General features: G+C 48.3%; 1 protein-coding gene across 1 annotated transcript in view; it reads right to left on the bottom strand.

Moving 5' to 3' along the window:
* Nucleotides 1-32: 32 nt before the first annotated feature.
* Nucleotides 33-18466, bottom strand: part of ppp1r14bb (protein phosphatase 1, regulatory (inhibitor) subunit 14Bb) — a 35489-nt gene continuing 17055 nt past the window's right edge. Inside the window, exons 2-4 of the mRNA XM_056300366.1 lie at nucleotides 959-1042; nucleotides 445-477; nucleotides 33-312 (exon numbers count right to left, since the gene is read on the bottom strand). Coding sequence (XP_056156341.1) covers nucleotides 244-312; nucleotides 445-477; nucleotides 959-1042 — 186 coding nt within the window. The 3' untranslated portion in view covers nucleotides 33-243. The remainder of the gene's footprint in view (nucleotides 313-444; nucleotides 478-958; nucleotides 1043-18466) is intronic.

Raw genomic sequence — 18466 nt, 5'->3', positions numbered from 1 at the left:
ACAGAGGTTGCTAAGTAACAGAGGGGAGGGCAAAGGTGAAGGCTGTTGACTGAGAACTTACTGATTAAAAGGGATACTGAAGCGGAGGGAAGGAAATAATAAAAAAAAAAATAGGGAGGAGGAGAGTTAGGAAGACGAGGTGAGGGCTGCGGATTGGTGTGTGTTTGTGTGTGTGTGTGTGTGTGTGTGTGTGAGAGAGTGTGCGTGTGTGGCGATGGGGATGAGGGGAAAGGAGGGATGACATCATTTCTTCTGTGGTGTAGAAAGCTTCTGCATCCCTCTGATCTTATCCAGCAGCTCTGAGACAAAGTCCTACAGGGAGACAGGAGGGACAAAATACACCCGAGGATTAAATAACTCAAAAGGTTTCATGGATAAGCAGTTATATAAGTTGTAAGAGAGGGGATGAAAGAAAGAAAGACGAGTAGACGGATGCTGTATTACCTCAGTAGGTTTAAAACAGTCAACCAGTAAGTCCTGCAAGAAATGGAAAGAAAACATTACATAAAACCATGTGTGTATGTGGCTTAAATGCACGATCCTTTTTTTTTTTTGTTGGTATTTCCCCCCCCCCTTTTTCTCCCCAATTGTATCAGGCCAATTACCCCGCTCTTCCGAGCCGCCCCGGTTGCCGCTCCACCCCCTCTGCCGATCCAGGGAGGCTACCGCATGCCTCCTCCGATACAAGTGGAGTCACCAGCCGCTAGAGGAGGCGCTAGTGCCGCGACCAGGACACATACCCACATCCGGCTTCCCACCCGCAGACACGGCCAATTGTGACTGCAGGAACACCCGACCAAGCCGGAGGTAACACGGGGATTCGAACCGCCGATCCCCCGTGTTGGTCGGCAACAGAATTGACCGCTACGTTACCTGGATGCCCCCTATGATCCTATATATCTGTGTGTGTCATGATACCTTTACGTGTAAGTGTGTGTGTGTTTGTTCTGAGTCCTACCTTGACCCTGGCTGCCCGTTCGACATCACTGGGCATGTCCAGCAGCTCATCCACATCTATCTCCAGCTCTGGAATGGCCTCCTCCTAACACACACACACACACACAAAATAGAGAGCACAGTGAGGAGACGGTATTCGCTGTGACTTCTGTCACCAACACATGCAAACATAAATATTTGGATGGCTCAGTAATGTCCACATCAATTTCAGGCAGTGGGTGGATGTAAACACTGTACGTGAGAGAGACTGAAGGTGACGGCTCTTCTGTCAGCAAAACAAGGCCAATGTGCTTGCACACACATACACACACACAAAGACAGATGTATATATAAAAAAGGCAGATTAGAGCCCCACACACCCCAAACACACTCATTATATAGGGAGGGTTTAGCAGCTCCCTTTGCACTTTCCCTGCCCAAAATATACACAGTGAAGAAGAAATTTCAAGGACACACTTGCGCTATACAGCAGCTGATATTAAATGCATACTGCTTTGGGTTAAAGAGGTAGATTTACACCCCCCCCCCCCCACACACACAGCCCAAATCCAAGTCCAGCATTGCAGTCTGCATAAACGGGGATCTCCCGGTACATGCCCATTATGTACGCCATTTCTGTGCCTGGGTGGTTTATTCTCAAGGCCTGCGTTTATGTCGTGCAGTCGTCTGGAAATATGCGCGACATAAGCATTTCTGGACTGACTGACGTGGTGTTGAACCGGCGACGCGACACCCCTCGAACGGTAGAGGGCGCTGCAACTCCGTCGCCACGGCCTTTCCTGGGTGCCGCACGACTCCACATGAGATGGGTGAGAGGTGCTCCCGAGTTAAAGCATACAGGGGGAAACTAGAAACTAGGGGGGAGGGGGGTCCCCAAATCACAAGCGATAACACCGACGGTTTTGTTGTGTGTGTCACCATCTTTCCACGCATCAACAAAAAGAGCCGCCAATTATTAACAGAAGGCGTATCGAAACCCAAGCTGACGTCTCATTAACAACCAAGGCCCCTCCAGGTCAATTATCGTTTGCACTACTAAATATTGTTAAACTGATTGATTGTTTTTAACATTACAGCAACTTTTTTTTTTAGCACTGTTTGTGTGTTATAAACTAGTACTGTACTGTTTTGTACCACCTTGTGCTTTGGCAATACTGTGTAACTGAATATGGTCATGCCAGTAAAGCCCTGTTGAACTGAGAGAGAGAGGGGGAGAGAGAGAGAGAGAGAGAGAGAGAGAGAGATGAGAGAGAGAGAGAGAGAGAGAGAGAGAGCTTATTAAAAGGTATAAAATGAAACATGATTTTAGGGTGTCTTAGGAGGGCCTCTCTTTTTCACTTCCTCCACACACAAAGTCTCTTTCGTGGCTTCCTGCTAGGTAGCCCCCCCCCCAGTCTCTCCTTGGCCCCCTTTCTTCTGACGAAGTTGTGTCTTTCAGTAACAGGTGGTTGAACAACCTCCCCTTCCCCTCATCTGCCTCACTTAACTATAGTGTCGAGGTGTGCTTGTCAGAGGGGGCGGCCATAGCTGCCATTACCTACGGCTGGCTACAGTGAGGGTCTGGCTAAACCCCCGCAGCGGACGCGAACGCGTAGTACTTCTATTCATACTACTTGCTGGTCCGCTTGGAGTACGCGTTTCGCACATGCGCAGTAGATCGGCGTTACGTATTTCCGGGCAAAATGGCGACACGCGTTGCAAGAAGAGCTGCATTGTTTGTTGTATTTAGCACAATTGGAGAAAAAAATCATGAATCTCGTCTCTCAAACACTTCCACTTCTGTCGGCACACACCTTCTCCCCCCCCCCCAAGTCTTGGCAGTTTCCTTCCATGAATTTGTGCACATCTGGTTATCTTTGTAGCGTTTTAATGACGAATGCTAAAGATGAAGGTAACGACGGACCTCTTCGCACAGCCTCTCTTCAAAGTCGGCGTCCATTGTTGTTTACCGGCGCATGCGCAGTTGCGCCATTGTCCTCGTAGACCAACGCGAACCGAGTCCGCGCGGACACAACAAATCGGAGGTACGCGGATGTCCGCGCGGACCCCTACGCGTACGCCCTCCGATGACCAAATTTACGTCACGCGGACCCTGGCGTACTCGCGGACGCGGAAAGTATAACTTGCGCTTCACGCGCACATGCACCCGCACAGACACACGCTCACTTCCCCTCTCTCTCTCTCTCTCCTCGACCCCTCCCCCCTTCGGTTCGGGCTGCCCACACCAGCTGTCTCTGCACCTGTCCAACTGCCCCCTACTCTGTCTCTCTGTCTCTGTCTCACACACACACACACACACACACACACACACACACACACACTTTTTTTTCAAAGATTCATGCGCCGCATGTGTGCGCGTGCGTGTTAGGCATTAACCCAGTGACAGTTTTTTTTTGGCTGTGAAGACTCTTAAGCATCAAAGATACCACCTCACCACCTCACCACGGTTCCCTCACCCAGCACACACACACACACACACACACACACACACGGATTAAAGAATTATAAAATAGGCAATAATAAGTCGGAGCTGGCGAAAGTGGTGTTGGCGTTTCAGTAGGATGTGTGTGTGTGTGTGTGTGTGTGTGTGTGTGTGTGAGAGAGAGAGAGAGACTGACTGTCAGGATTTAGGGAAGTCTGTATGTGTGAGATAGAGACTGTAGGTGACAGACGGACTTTAGTGTCAGCACGGCAGGCTGAATGAACACACACAGGAAGGAGAGGAGCGGTACACGCTGGCATGCAGACGCAATGCACTGCACTCGAGCAGCAACACAACACGAGTTTACGAGAGAGTAACGCACACGTGTGCGGGCTCGCGCACACCCTCGCACGTTAGTCTCTTAGCAATGCTGATACAAAGGGTGTGTACGCGACACAGACACAAAGAGCAACATACACACTATCTCCAAAGCATGCACAGGCTGATATCTTGCATTACAGCAAAAACAGACAAAAGAAAGTGCACACATCCACACAACCGACATGGACAATTTGTTACCGAACACACACACACACATGCACACCAGTGGAGCGGCAAGGGAGAAGGAGCAGAGGAGTCTGAAACAAAGAATGTTCTGCACAACATGAGGGCACCATGTGCTAACACTGCCAGAGAGAGAGAGGGGGGGGGGCAGCAAGAGATAGACAGAAATGGTGAGGGAGACAGAAACACACACACACACACACACACACACAGAGAATACTAATTCTGAAAGGGGGGGAGGGGGCCTGCGGGAGGAAGGAAGGTAAGAGGTTAAAGGCTGTGCAGATACCCCGGGGGGCGGGGGGGGGTTGTTGAAGGGTTTTTTGGTGGAGGAGAGTGAAAAAGGGAGCTAGGGCATGGGGGGGGAGAGAGAGAGAGAGAGAGAGTGGGCGAGAGAGTCAGGGGCTTTATGAAAAGGCCGGAAGACAGGCTTCAGAGAAGAGACACAAAAGAAAGGAGGGAATCACCAGGGAGGGTTTTCAGATAATCCTCCGGAGTGGCTCGCTTTAGAGGCCGTCTCTCTGTCTGGGCCGGCGGTGGATTAAATATGAACCCCGGTAAGACCGAGAGATGTTACGAGGCAGCCGTTCGAGTTATCGAGGTGTTATTTTTGTACGGAAACTATACCTGTCTGGCACAAAAGCGAAATCTTTTTCGGCTCATCCCGAAACCCCCTTTCTGTGTCCTCGACACTCGTCCGTACTTTCTGCGGTTTTTTTTTTCCCCCCGTTCCCCTGGCGTTCGACGAGCGAGGCAACGTGGCTGAAGAACCTCGTTATAGAAATGATTTGGCGTGTGCGGCCGGTCACGCAGACTTTGTTGACGAGCGCACATAATGTTCGCCCCCTCTGCTTCAGACGGGGAAAACACATGACATCAAGAGTTTGTGGAGGAACAAAGGGGACCTTCATTTCAGGAGACGTCCGCCTTCTTCAATATCCAAAATGTGACCCCACATGACCACGTCCGTGCTGGGATCACCAGCAAAAGCAGTTCGCCTCCGGAAGGACAAGCGATGTTAAAAAAAAAATCATGAGGGAACAAATGTATAATCTGAAATGATGGCACTGGTAGAGTCCCGCTCATCCACCGTGGACAGTTTAACGACGGTCAGATAAAACTGCAAAATAACAGCTAAATAAAACACCCATCCAGCCATTATCCACGCCCGCTCATCCTAATTAGGGTGGTGGGGATGCTGGAGCCTATACCAGCAGTTCATTGGGTGGCATGCGGGGAGACACCCTGGACAGGCCGCCAGGCCATCATAGAGCCAACACACACACACACACACCTAGGAACAATTTTTAGTATGGCCGATTCACCTGACCTACATGTCTTCGGACTGTGGGAGGGAACCAGAGACCCGGAGGAAACCCACGCAGACACGGGGAGAACATGCAGACTCCACACAGAGAACAACCCGGGACGACCCCCAAGGTTGGACGATCCTGGGGCTCGAACCCAGGACCTTCTTGCTGTGGAGGCGACCATGCTAACCACCGCGCACGGTGCCACCTATATATGTATACTTAGCACAAAAAGTAAGGAAATGTGTGTTCGGTAGATGATTTCTTTGTTGTAACAATGCTTTTCTTGGCAATAAATCTTATACCGGTGGAAAGCCCGTTTACTTCCCTTTTAAATGGCGCCACATTTGTAAGGAACATGCATTTGTGGGTATGAGCAGCAGAGCTGAGTATGTGGGTTGTGCCATGAAAAATTTGCCAAATCTTCTCTGCCAGTGCCAAACAGCTTATTTGGCTGTTGCTGCCGACTCTTGTTTTGAGCTTCTGGTACCCCAGGTGCTGACAACCAGGTGCCTGATATAAGATTTATTGCCACGAAGCGTTGTTACAACACAGAAATAATCTACCAAACACACATTTCCTTACTTTTTGTGCTAAGTTTATATATGTATATATATATTATCGATACTCATCTGACAAGGTTCTTCGTCAGGATATAGATAGTATGTCAGTAAGCATCGAGATGGCGTTTGTTTTTCTCCACAAGTGAAATAATAAATATCACTTTTTGGGGAGGGGACTGCTTGCATTGGCTCAAGATGTTACTTATGCATGATGGCTTTGAAACCTAGTGACTCCGTTCTTTACTGGCTTGCAAATGTGATGCACATTAACCACCAAATGTGTGTGTGTGTGTGTGTGTGTGTGTGTGTGTGTGTGTTGTGTGTGTGGAGGCTTCTCTCAGAACAGAACAGAATGTGATGTGACAGTATGGGAGCGTGTGTGTCTGAGTGAGAGAGAGAGAGAGTGAGAGAAAGAGTGAGAGAGAGAGAGAGAGAGAGAGAGAGAGAGAAAGGTCTGGCTCTGTTATAGTTTCTCTCAGAGGGGTCTGTGGGGCAGCTGCAGGCTTGAACCGATTAAATACAAGATACCGCTGTCTTTCACCCAACACACAAAAAAGACAGACAGACACACACACACACACACACAGAAAAATCAGAACAGACACACACAAGTAGGTCAGTGCCCTCATATTATAGCAAAAAGGCCTCTCTCATTTATGATAACCGTGTCAGCGGTAAACTTTTATGGTTAGTTGTGTGTCATGGTTTCCTCAAGAGGAGTCGGAGGCTGCAGCAGCAGCATGGCCGACTCTAAAGTAAAAAAAACATAAAAAACGACAGGTTCTTCAACAGCTCCTTCACCAGTGAGCTCTGCCTCGAGATCTGAGCTGAAATGTAAAGACATGGCTCCATAATCTCTTAAGTGGTTTGGTAGAAAGCCAGTCCAGTCCAGTCCAGTCGGTCACTCTTTATCCACTTTCCCTCTGTCTAGTTTCTGCATAGTGAGGGGGAAAAAAACTGGCCCCCGTGCTCATCCTGGCCTGTAATCCAGGGGAGGCAGCCGTCCAGCCCCCCTCTAGTCAAACTAAAGGTGCAGCTCTGCAGAACAGATCAGTAGTGAGGGGCTGCTGCCGCCCAGAACCAGATTGTAAGAGGCCAAACTTGAATCAACAAGTCACAGCAGGTTTTAAGGAACACACAAACTCAGCACCGTTACCTCACGGTTGACTTTTCGAGTATGCTGCATTCCGGGTCACACGGTGCATAGTGCTGTATAGCCGATAAGGTCGCGACTGTCATCGGGAGTCACGATTAACTGACATGAACTTACAACCTGCGTATAAAATCGCTCACCGACAGGCCTCGCCAATGCAATACCCGCAGCTTATGTATGAACGTGTAGGTATCGGCAGCGGTTTGGGATAATACCACCATCCACCAGCTGCTAGGGTTCTGCCTATAGCGGCCAGTGTGCCGCCCTGCAAGATCAACTATCAAATTATTTGTTGGACTTTTACCACAGAAACTGAAATCTGGCGCCTCATGTGACCAGGATAGTATATAAATCTTAGTCACCAGCCACCGTAGCGTGAGCTCAAGTGTGGCTTGCGGCTTGGGCTCAAATATATTTGCCCTGGTCAACGAGGACAACCTCCCTTCAGGGCCCAACGCAGAGGCATTAGCAGGGCACGGGGCGTCACATAAAAGGATTATACTGTCGTCTGCCAGCGATAACACACTACGATTTAAAGCTGACATCCGTGATGGTATCATTTTGAGAAGTTGTGCGTATGTGTGTGTGTGTGTATATTTTTGTGTGGGGTGGGAGGGTGAGTGGAAGAGCAGTAAAGCAAGAACCCCAAGGGAGAAAACAGCAGAATGGAATGAAATGAAATGAATATGAACCCCCCGCCTCCCCCCCAAAAACCCAACCCCCCCCCTTAAAGTTGGAGAAGTGAGCACCCCCCCCAAAAAAACCAGGTCCATTGCACATCTAAAATGTATTGTTTTCCCCGCAGATCTCCCAGCTACCCCCATATTGATGCCATGAAGCACTTCAGTACCTAAAGCTGAAATATTTATTAAATGAACGCTACCACCTCCACGAGATCCAAAGTGACGGCAAGAAAACTGACAGAAGGGCTGTGTGCGCTGATGACTGACAGGCAGTAGGGACCGCCTCATCACAGAGAACCCTCCCCTGATTGGTTGAGAGCCACCGGGAGCAGTGGAGCCTCAACCAGTCGGGGGGGGGGGGCTTAGGGGAGGTTTTGAGATCCCTGAATACAGATGCAGGGTTGACTCTTACCGGAGCATCTAGATTTCCACAATTAGAGGAATACACCCGAGCCTGACCGCAGTACAGACTCGGGTTCATATGAGGCAGGTTACTTGCGGAGTGTTCAAGCAGCTCACGATCACCAAACGACTACCGGGAAACTACACCACAGCTAACGTTTTCTCACTGTGTGCAAAAAACAACAACAACAATCTTTAAATCCTCCCCATAAATCCTCACGTGACCCTCTTGCAAATAAGATATTCTGGTCATATTCGGCTGGGAGAGAACTCTTCTCATAATGTCGTTGGGTTTCTCTTTCGCCACTTTAATACAGCAATCGTATTCGTGCCCGGGGGTCTTAATGTTGAGGACGGCTTCCCGGTGTGTGCAAACTGTCAATACAGTTGAATTTGAAATACTATGCTAATATGCTATACATATGTGTAGCATATGTATATGACAATATAGAGATGTGCTATACAGAACATTACACTTGCTGGGAGCGTCTTGTTAAAATAATACCAGCTGTTTGCTCTTATATTGGCCGGTGTAATCTGTGATATTGGGGCTATACAAATAAAATGGACTTGGCCTGACAAAATACATCTCTGTTCAAACTGAACTGTTTTTTTTTCCTCCCTCAGATTGATCGCTTGAATCGTGCCAGATTCACACGGCAGAAGCCGACGACTTTTTCTTCCTCTGTAGTTTTCTCAGCGTTCATAATGTCTCTACATCGCAGCAACAGATATCAGCAGACCTGAGAGTCCAGTCATGTAAAAAAGCCAAAGTTTTAAAGAGCGTGGAGATAAAGAGGGCGGCACGGTGGCGCAGTGGTTAGCGCGGTTGCCTCACAGCAAGACGGGCCCTGGGTTCGAGCCCCGGGGTAGTCCAACCTTGGGGGTCACCCAACCTTGGGGTCGTCCCGGTCGTCCTCTGTGTTGGAGTTTGCATGTTCTCCCCGTGTCTGCGTGGGTTTCCTCCGGGGGCTCCGGTTTCGCTTCTCCCGCAGTCCAAAGACATGTAGGTCAGGTGAATTGGCCGTAATAAATTGTCCCTGGGTGTGAATGTGTGTGTGGTTGGGTGGGTCCTGTGTGATGGCCTGGCGGCCTGTCCAGGGAGTCTCCCCGCCTGCCGCCCAGTGGCTGCTGGGATAGGCTCCAGCATCCCCGCGACCCTGAGAGCAGGATAAGCGGTTGGGATAATGGATAACCGAGATAAAGAGGGGATGGTCGGTGCAGAAGGAAAAAGGAAGAGGAAGCAGTAGGAAAAGCAGTCGCATGGCGGTAAACAAAGCCAACACAAACTCCCAGTTTCCCTGTGTGTGCACGTGCACACGCGTGTGTTTTGACTATCTTCAATCATCACACGACCAGCTGTCCACTCGTCCTCCCAGCCAGAGTAAAAAGAGAATAGTTCTACTGTTTTCTGCTCCGTTTGTGTTACGGTACGCTCTGGTAGAGAGGGAGATACAATCTGCTCTGAAATCTGACATGAAATGAACCCTACAGGTTGTTTGCTTTTGTTGGTTTTAAAGTGTGATGGCATCCCACTAGAACCAAGACCTTCGCTTGCTGGGTCGGCCCCGTCATCCAGATACAAAAATATGCATGACTGCTAATAATGGGTCTACAGGAGCTTCGCTCTCTTGAGTTGGGGAGAGAGAGAGAGAGAGAGAGAGAGGGAGAGAAGAGAGGGAGAGAGAGAAAGCAAAACAGAGAGAGAGAGAGGGAGAGAAAGAGAGGGAGAGAGAGGGAGAGAAACAAGAGAGAGAGAGAGGGAGAGAAACAAGAGAGAGAGAGAGAGAGAGGGAGAGAAACGAGAGAGAGCGAGAGAGGGAGAGAAACGAGAGAGAGAGAGAGAGAGAGAGAGGGAGAGAAAGCAAGAGAGAGAGAGAGAGAGAGAGAGAGAGAGAGATGAGAGAGAGAGATGAGAGAGAGAGAGAGAAGAGAGAGAGAGAGAGAGAGAGAGAGGGAGGGAGAGAAACAGAGAGAGAGAGAGAGAGAGAGAGGAGAGAGAGAGAGAGAGAGAGAGAGAGAGAGAGAGAGGGTGAGAGAGGGAGAGAGGGAGAGAAACAAGATAGAGAGAGAGAGAGAGAGAGAGAGAGAGAGAGAGAGAGAGAGAGAGAGAGAGAGAGAGAGAAACAAGAGAGAGAGAGAGAGAGAGAGAGGGGGAGGAGGGAGAGAAACAAGAGAGAGAGAGAGAGAGAGAGAGAGAGAGAGAGGGAGAGAAAGCAAGAGAGAGGGAGAGGAGAGAGGGAGAGAAACAAGAGAGAGAGATTGTCTCTGGGGAACATAAAAGTGGTCATAGTCTAAGATAGTTTTCGGTGTTAGTGGGTGTTTCAGTTCTCACAGCTGAAAGAACATAGTTCTCACACACACACACACACACACACACACAACACCATGTCACCCTATACTTGTGGGGACCCCTCACTGACTTCATTCATTCCCTAGACCTTAATCTCAACTTTAACCATCATCTCTGCATGCCTAACCTTTACTCTAACCTTATCCCCTTACCCTTACACCTAACTTTAACCTAATCCTTACCCTAACCTTAACCTAATCCTTACCCTAACTTTAACCTAATCCTTACCCTAACTTAAACTTTATCCTTACCCTAACTTTAACTAATCCTTACCCTAATTTAAACTTTATCCTTACCTAACTTTAACCTAATCCGTACCCTAATTTAAACCTTATCCTTACCCTAACTTTAACCTAATCCTTACCTCTCATTTAAACCTTATCCTTACCCTAACTTTAACCTAATCCTTACCCTACCTTAACCTAATCCTTACCTTAACCTTAACCTAATCCTTACCCTAACCTTGAACACCTCATCCTTACCCTAACTTTAACCTAATCCTTACCCTAATTTAAACTCTTAATCCTTACCCTAACTTTAACCTAATCCTTACCCTAACTTTAACCTCATCCTTACCCTAACCTTAACATAATCCTTACCCTAACCTTAACATAATCCTTACCCTAACTTTAACATATCCTTACCCTAACTTGACCTAATCCTTACCCTAATTTAAACCTCATCCTTACCCTAACTTTAACCTAATCCTTACCCTAACTTTAACCTCATCCTTACCCCAACTTTAACCTAATCCTTACCCTAACCTTAACCTCATCCTTACCCCTAACCTTAACATAATCCTTACCCTAACCTTAACCTAATCCTTACCTAACTTTAACCTCATCCTTACCCTAACGTTAACATAATCCTTACCCTAACTTTAACCTAATCCTTACCCTAACTTTAACCTCATCCTTACCCCAACTTTAACATAATCCTTACCCTAACCTTAACCTAATCCTTACCCTAACGTTAACATAATCCTTACACCTAACCTTAACCTAATCCTTACCCTAACGTTAACATAATCCTTACCCTAACCTTAACCTAATCCTTACCCTAACTTTAACCTCATCCTTACCCCCAACTTTAACCTAATCCTTACCCTAACTTTAACCTCATCCTTACCCCAACTTTAACCTAATCCTTACCCTAACCTTAACCTAATCCTTACCCTAACGTTAACATAATCCTTACCCTAACCTTACCTAATCCCTACCCTAACCTTAACATAATCCTTACCCTAACTTTGACCTCATCCTTACCTTAAATTTAACCTCATCCTACCCTAAGGCCCAATTTATACTCCAAATGTCGGCTAGCAGACAGATGTCTCTCGGCAATTTTGACGTCATGAGAGACACTTTTTGTGTCTCCCAGGGCTGTCACGTACACGACACATTTTCTTATGTCGGCTAGCAGACATTTGTCTGCTAGCCGACATTGGGCTTAACTTAACCTAATCCTTACCCTAACTTTAACCTAATCCTTTACCCTCCCTAACCTTAACATAATCCTTACCCTAACCTTAACCTAACCTAATCCCAGCTCTAACCTAAATTTCAAACCAAGTCCTAACTGTAAAATAGACCCCTTTCCTCATGGGGACCCATAAAATGTCCCCACAAGGTAGGTGGTTTCAGGGTTTGTTTGTTTGTTTTTTTTTATTTAGAAAAACCTGGTACACACACACACACACACACACACACACACACACACACACACACATAGCCCATGCTTAGCACATCTGAAGTAAAACCAAGGTGGTGAGATTTTCTGCCCGTCTCACATAACGGGGAAGATGCCGGGTCTCTAACCAGGAAGATTGAATCTGATTCAAAACTGGCGCAAGTCTTCGCTGATCACCAACAACCAGGGACTGTTCATCATCCAAGTTTAGGAGTAAGAACCCACGTTGGCGTTGGAAAGCGGCCTGCCGGAGCGTCTCCGGAAGACGGCGAGATCTCAGCTGCACATGCAGCGAGGTGCCGAGAGGAGACGCTATCAAGAGAGTGCAGAGGTGGCGAGATAAAGAGGCGAATAAAGCAGAGGGTCTTCACAGCCAATGAACGAATCTGATTCAGAGAGAAGCAAAACACCTTGATGAGCGATGACACGCGGTGATTAATGGATCGCCAGAGGACGAAACAAGAACGTTGACGCAGCGGAAGACGGAAGAAGACTTGTGTTTTCACACACAGACACACAACACATTTACTTTAAAATGGTGTCGTTTGTGTGGTGTGAAAGCAAGCAGCTTTGCCCTTTTTAAAATAATATTGGTGTTTTTCCTGGTCTGTGAGGATAATAGGCTAGTTGCGGTGTTTATAAAGGCTTGATAACGATAATATTGGGATAGTGATAATACTGGGATAATGATAATATTGGGATAATGATAATACTGGGATAATGATAATATTGGGATAATGATAATACTGGGATAGATAATAATTGGGATAATGATAATACTGAGATAATGATAATATTGGGATAGTGATAATACTGGGATAATGATAATTTTGGGATAATGATAATATTGGGATAATGATAATACTGGGATAATGATAATATTGGGATAATGATAATACTGGGATAATGATAATATTGGGATAATGATAATTTTGGGATAATGATAATATTGGGATAATGATAATATTGGGATAATGATAATACTGGATAATGATAATACTGTGTGGAAAATACTAAGCATGAGTCATCTATGGAGATCCCTCCCTTCACCTGTATCTTTTTTTTTGGGATCCCCCCCCTCCCCTTTTCTCCCCAGTTGTACCGGGCCAATTACCCCACTCTTCTGAGCCGTCCCGGTCGCTGGCTCCACCCCCTCTGTCGAGCCGGGGAGGGCTGCAGACCACCACGTGCCTCCTCCCGATACATGTGGAGTCGCCAGCCGCTTCTTCTCACCGGACAGTGAGGAGTTTCGCCAGGGGGACGTAGCGCGGGGGAGGATCACGCTATTCTCCCCCAGTTCCCCCCTCCCCCGCGAACAGGCACCCCGACCGACCGGAGGAGGCGCTAGTGCAGCGACCGGGGACACCCGCAGACACCGACAATTGTCCCCATGTTGCTAGGCCAACGGAATAGACCGCCACGCTACCCGGACACCCCCTTCACCTGTATCATAAATGTCATCCTCCCTCCCTCGATGCCTCTATTCTTTGTTAATACTGCCGAAGCTCTGCATTGACCTGTTGTCCTGTCATGTGTATATGCACACACATGTAAATGTGTGTGGATATGTGGAAGAACAGGGCCGACTCGCAGCCCTACTGCTGACAGAGAGAGAGAGCGGTAGAGAGAGAGAGGGGGAGAGAGGGAGAGAGATGTAGAGAGGGAGGTAGAGAGAGAGAGAGAGTGAGAGAGAGAGAGAGAGAAGAGTGGGGGGAGAAGCGGTCGAGAGAGGGAGAGAGGGAAGGTAGAGAGAGAGAGGGGGGAGAGAGGGAGAGAGATGTAGAGAGGGAGGTAGAGAGAGAGAGGAGTGAGAGAAGAGAGAAAGAGGGGTCAATAAGGGTGTGGGGATTAGGGATGCATTCCATCACACATCACCAACCGCTTTCCATCTCTCGCTCAACCCCCCTCAACCCCCCCCCCCCATATCTCTCAACAAACCCACCAGCACACACACAAGGCACACCCACACACACACACACATGTGGCCCTTCAGCTAGCGGTCAGCAATGACCGGGGTAAAATTCCAGGAGATGCAGCTGACTTCCCGTCGGGTCGCGTGACTGCTTGTGATAGTGGAGGAGGGGAGGCAGAATGATGTCCGCAGGAAATGCCTGGTGTGTGTGTGTGTGTGTGTGTGTTGGTGTGTGTTGGTGTGCGTGTGCGTGCACAAGCGTACGTATAATTAAGATAAGTGATGACTGGCCCGTCTAATGAAAATGTGGCCTCAAACTCAACGAGCAACGCAGCACTCGGTAATCAATACAACGCAATGTACTTAATCCAGACTACAATGTGTGTGTGTGTGTGTGTGTGTGTGTGTGTGTGTGTGTGTGTGTGTGTGTGTGTGTGTGTGTGTGGATCTGTATCTCAGTGGCACGTCTAATCAGCTAGATGAACTTCCTTCCAGGAAGAACGTAACGGTCCTGTTTTGAATCACTTGAAAAACAGAGAAAGAGGACAGGAGAAGACGAAGACGAAGGACAGCCGTCCACACACGGGGACGACAGACTTGTGGATCCTCCCTTGCAGCGCGGCGTGCGAGGGACGAACGGCCTCCGTCTGTGGAAGTAAAACCATGGCGAATAAACTCCCACCACGCCGCTTTGCTCTTGGCGTTCTCGCAGCGCCGTTTATTTGATCCTTGTGCGTCTTTGCAGGGAGGCCACATGGAAGTACCAGAATTCCCCGGATGGCGGTGCAGGACCCTGGTAAAACCCGCCCACGTAGACGATAACCACGTCACGCTGGGGAGGCAAATCTGTAACCGGGTAGGTGCGGGCACGGCGGCTTCACGTTCTGCAGCTTCCACTTTTCTTTTTACTTCCTCCTGGCAAAGCGTGCTTTACCAGTGAAATGGGTTCCTAAGATGGACGGTCTGTACCCGGTCTGTACCCGGTCTGTACCCGGTCTGTATCTGGTCTGTACCCGGTCTGTACCCGGTCTGTATCTGGTCTGTACCTGGTCTGTACCCGGTCTGTACCCCGTCTGTACACGCTCTGTACCCGGTCTGTACCCGCTCTGTACCCGCTCTGTACCCCGCTCTGTACCCGGTCTGTACCCCGTCTGTACCCGGTCTGTACCCGGTCTGTACCCAGTCTGTACCCGCTCTGCACCCGGTCTGTATCCAGTCTGTACCCGGTCTGTATCTGGTCTGTACCCGGTCTGTACCTGGTCTGTACCCGGTCTGTACCCGGTCTGTATCTGGTCTGTACCCGGTCTGTACCCGGTCTGTATCCGGTCTGTTACCGGTCTGTACCCGCTCTGTAACCGGTCTGTACCCGTCTTTACCCGGTCTGTACACGGTCTGTACCCCAGTCTGTACCCGGTCTGTACCTGGTCTGTACCCGGTCTGTACCCGGGTCTGTACCCGGTCTGTACCTGGTCTGTACCTGGTCTGTACGTGTCGGGGACCTGAAGTAAAGCTGGAGGCCATAACTAACACCACTTCTTATGGTGGTGGCTTGGTGTATTGCTCCACCTCTCGTATAATAACTGTCATTTGAATACGTCAACATTTACAGGGCGTCCAGGTAGCATGGCAGTCTATTCCGTTGCCTACCAACACGGGGATCGCCGTTCGAATCCCCATGTTGTCTCTGGCTGGGTCGGGCGCCCCTACAGACACAATTGGCTGTGTCTGCGGGTGGAAGCGGGATGTGGCTGTGTGTCCTGGTCACTGCACTAGCACCTCCTCTGGTTGATTGGGGTGCCTGTGCGGGGGGGTGGGGGAGACGGGGGAGGAATAGCGTGATCCTCCCATGGTGCTACATCCTCCCGGTGAAACTCCTCACTGTCAGGTGAAAAGAAGCGGCTGGCGACTCCACGTGTATCGGAGGAGACGTGGTAGATCAGAACAAGGGTGGAGCAGCGACCAGGGCGGCTCGGAAAATAGGGTAATTGCCCAAGTGCAATTGGGGAGAAAAAAAAAGGGGGGGGGAGTAAAAAAAAAGAACATGTCAACATTTTTACAAAGACAATTCAGTGAATTGAGCTCATGAAGAAGTAATGAAGCTTATCAATCAATTCATTTGGTGGATTTTATCACTGGAAGAAAAACAAAAGGGAGAGCATTATTATTTAAATGAGTATTTCACAGACCGTGATTGGAAAACGGATTGGCATTGAGCTTAACACTCGAGTACAATTAATTATTAATCGTCACATAATGTCTTAATGAAGCGACGCATTCATTTTTGCACTCCATGCAAAATCTTAAGTAGACTAATTTTCCCATAATCACTTGCTAGGTTCCTCTCACCGCTGAGCTCACTGCACCATTCCTCTGCTACTAGTGGCGAATTGTCAAGTGCCGGGCCAATAAGTCCGTTTTTAACGTAAGGCATCACCCCGTTTCTAGGTTATGGAAATATGACGCGGACCCATGACCATGAGCCACCCCATTACAAATGAGTTTATATTATCATGTATCCCAGGAAGGGGAATCAGGTCATCTGGAGAGAAACATGTCATCACTCACCCCTTCAGTGACCCTTCAGGTCTCACCTGACTGCAGGTATCCTCACCCTTATAAACAATACAGTGTCTCACCTGACTGCAGGTATCCCCACCCTTATAAACTACTATACAGTGTCTCACCTGACTGCAGGTATCCCCACCCTTATAAACAATACAGTGTCTCACCTAACTGCAGGTATCGCCACCCTTATAAACTACTATACAGTGTCTCACCTGACTGCAGGTATCCCCACCCTTATAAACTACTATACAGTGTCTCACCTAACTGCAGGTATCCCCACCCTTATAAACTCTATACAGTGTCTCACCTGACTGCAGGTATCCCCACCCTTATAAACTACTATACAGTGTCTCACCTGACTGCAGGTATCCCCACCCTTATAAACTACTATACAGTGTCTCACCTGACTGCAGGTATCCCCACCCTTATAAACTATACCTGACTGCAGGTATCCCCACCCTTATAAACTACTATAAGTGTCTCACCTGACTGCAGGTATCCTCACCCTTATAAACAATACAGTGTTTCACCTGACTGCAGGTATCCCCACCCTTATAAACTACTATACAGTGTCTCACCTGACTGCAGGTATCGCCACCCTTATAATCTACTATACAGTGTCTCACCTGACTGCAGGTATCCCCACCCTTATAAACTATACAGTGTCTCACTGACGTGCAGGTATCCCAACCCTTATAAACTACTATACAGTGTCTCACCTGACTGCAGGTATCGCCACCCTTATAAAACTACTATACAGTGTCTCACCTGACTGCAGGTATCCCCACCCTTATAAACTACTATACAGTGTTTCACCTGACTGCAGGTATCCACCACCTTAAAACTACTATACAGTGTCTCACCTGACTGCAGGTATCACCACCCTTAAAACTACTATACAGTGTCTCACCTGACTGCAGGTATCCCCACCCTTATAAACTACTATACAGTGTCTCACCTGACTGCAGGTATCCCCACCCTTATAAACTACTATACAGTGTCTCACCTGACTGCAGGTATCCCCACCCTTATAAACTACTATACAGTGTCTCACCTGACTGCAGGTATCCCCACCCTTATAAACTACTATACAGTGTTTCACCTGACTGCAGGTATCCCCACCCTTATAAACTACTATAGTGTCTCACCTGACTGCAGGTATCCCCACCCTTATAAACAATACAGTGTTTCACCTGACTGCAGGTATCGCCACCCTTAAAACTACTATACAGTGTCTCACCTGACTGCAGGTATCCCCACCCTTGTAAACAATACAGTGTCTCACCTGACTGCAGGTATCCCCACCCTTATAAACTACTATACAGTGTCTCACCTGACTGCAGGTATCCCCACCCTTATAAACTACTATACAGTGTCTCACCTGACTGCAGGTATCCCCACCCTTATAAACTACTATACAGTGTCTCACCTGACTGCAGGTATCCCCACCCTTATAAACAATACAGTGTCTCACCTGACTGCAGGTATCCCCACCCTTATAAACTACTATACAGTGTCTCACCTGACTGCAGGTATCCCCACCCTTATAAACTATACAGTGTCTCACCTGACTGCAGGTATCCCCACCCTTATAAACTACTATACAGTGTCTCACCTGACTGCAGGTATCGCCACCCTATAAACTACTATACAGTGTCTCACCTGACTGCAGGTATCCCCACCCTTATAAACAATACAGTAGCATAACGACCGAAACCACGACCTGTTTCCTATGCAAATATGGGCGTGACCATTAACTAGCGTTAAACTGGCCATGTGTACTATTCACAGAGGATTGGGGAATGTTTGAAATCAGCATGGTGACAGATGTACTCTTAGCCCCCCCCCCCCCCTCGGTTCAGGGATGGTCGTTCCCTCTTCACATAGATGGCC

This window comes from Lampris incognitus, chromosome 20 (assembly GCF_029633865.1).
Source record: "Lampris incognitus isolate fLamInc1 chromosome 20, fLamInc1.hap2, whole genome shotgun sequence".
Taxonomy (NCBI): domain Eukaryota; kingdom Metazoa; phylum Chordata; class Actinopteri; order Lampriformes; family Lampridae; genus Lampris; species Lampris incognitus.
The sequence above is the reverse complement of the archived record's forward strand: the minus strand, read 5'-3'. Positions and strand labels throughout refer to the sequence as shown.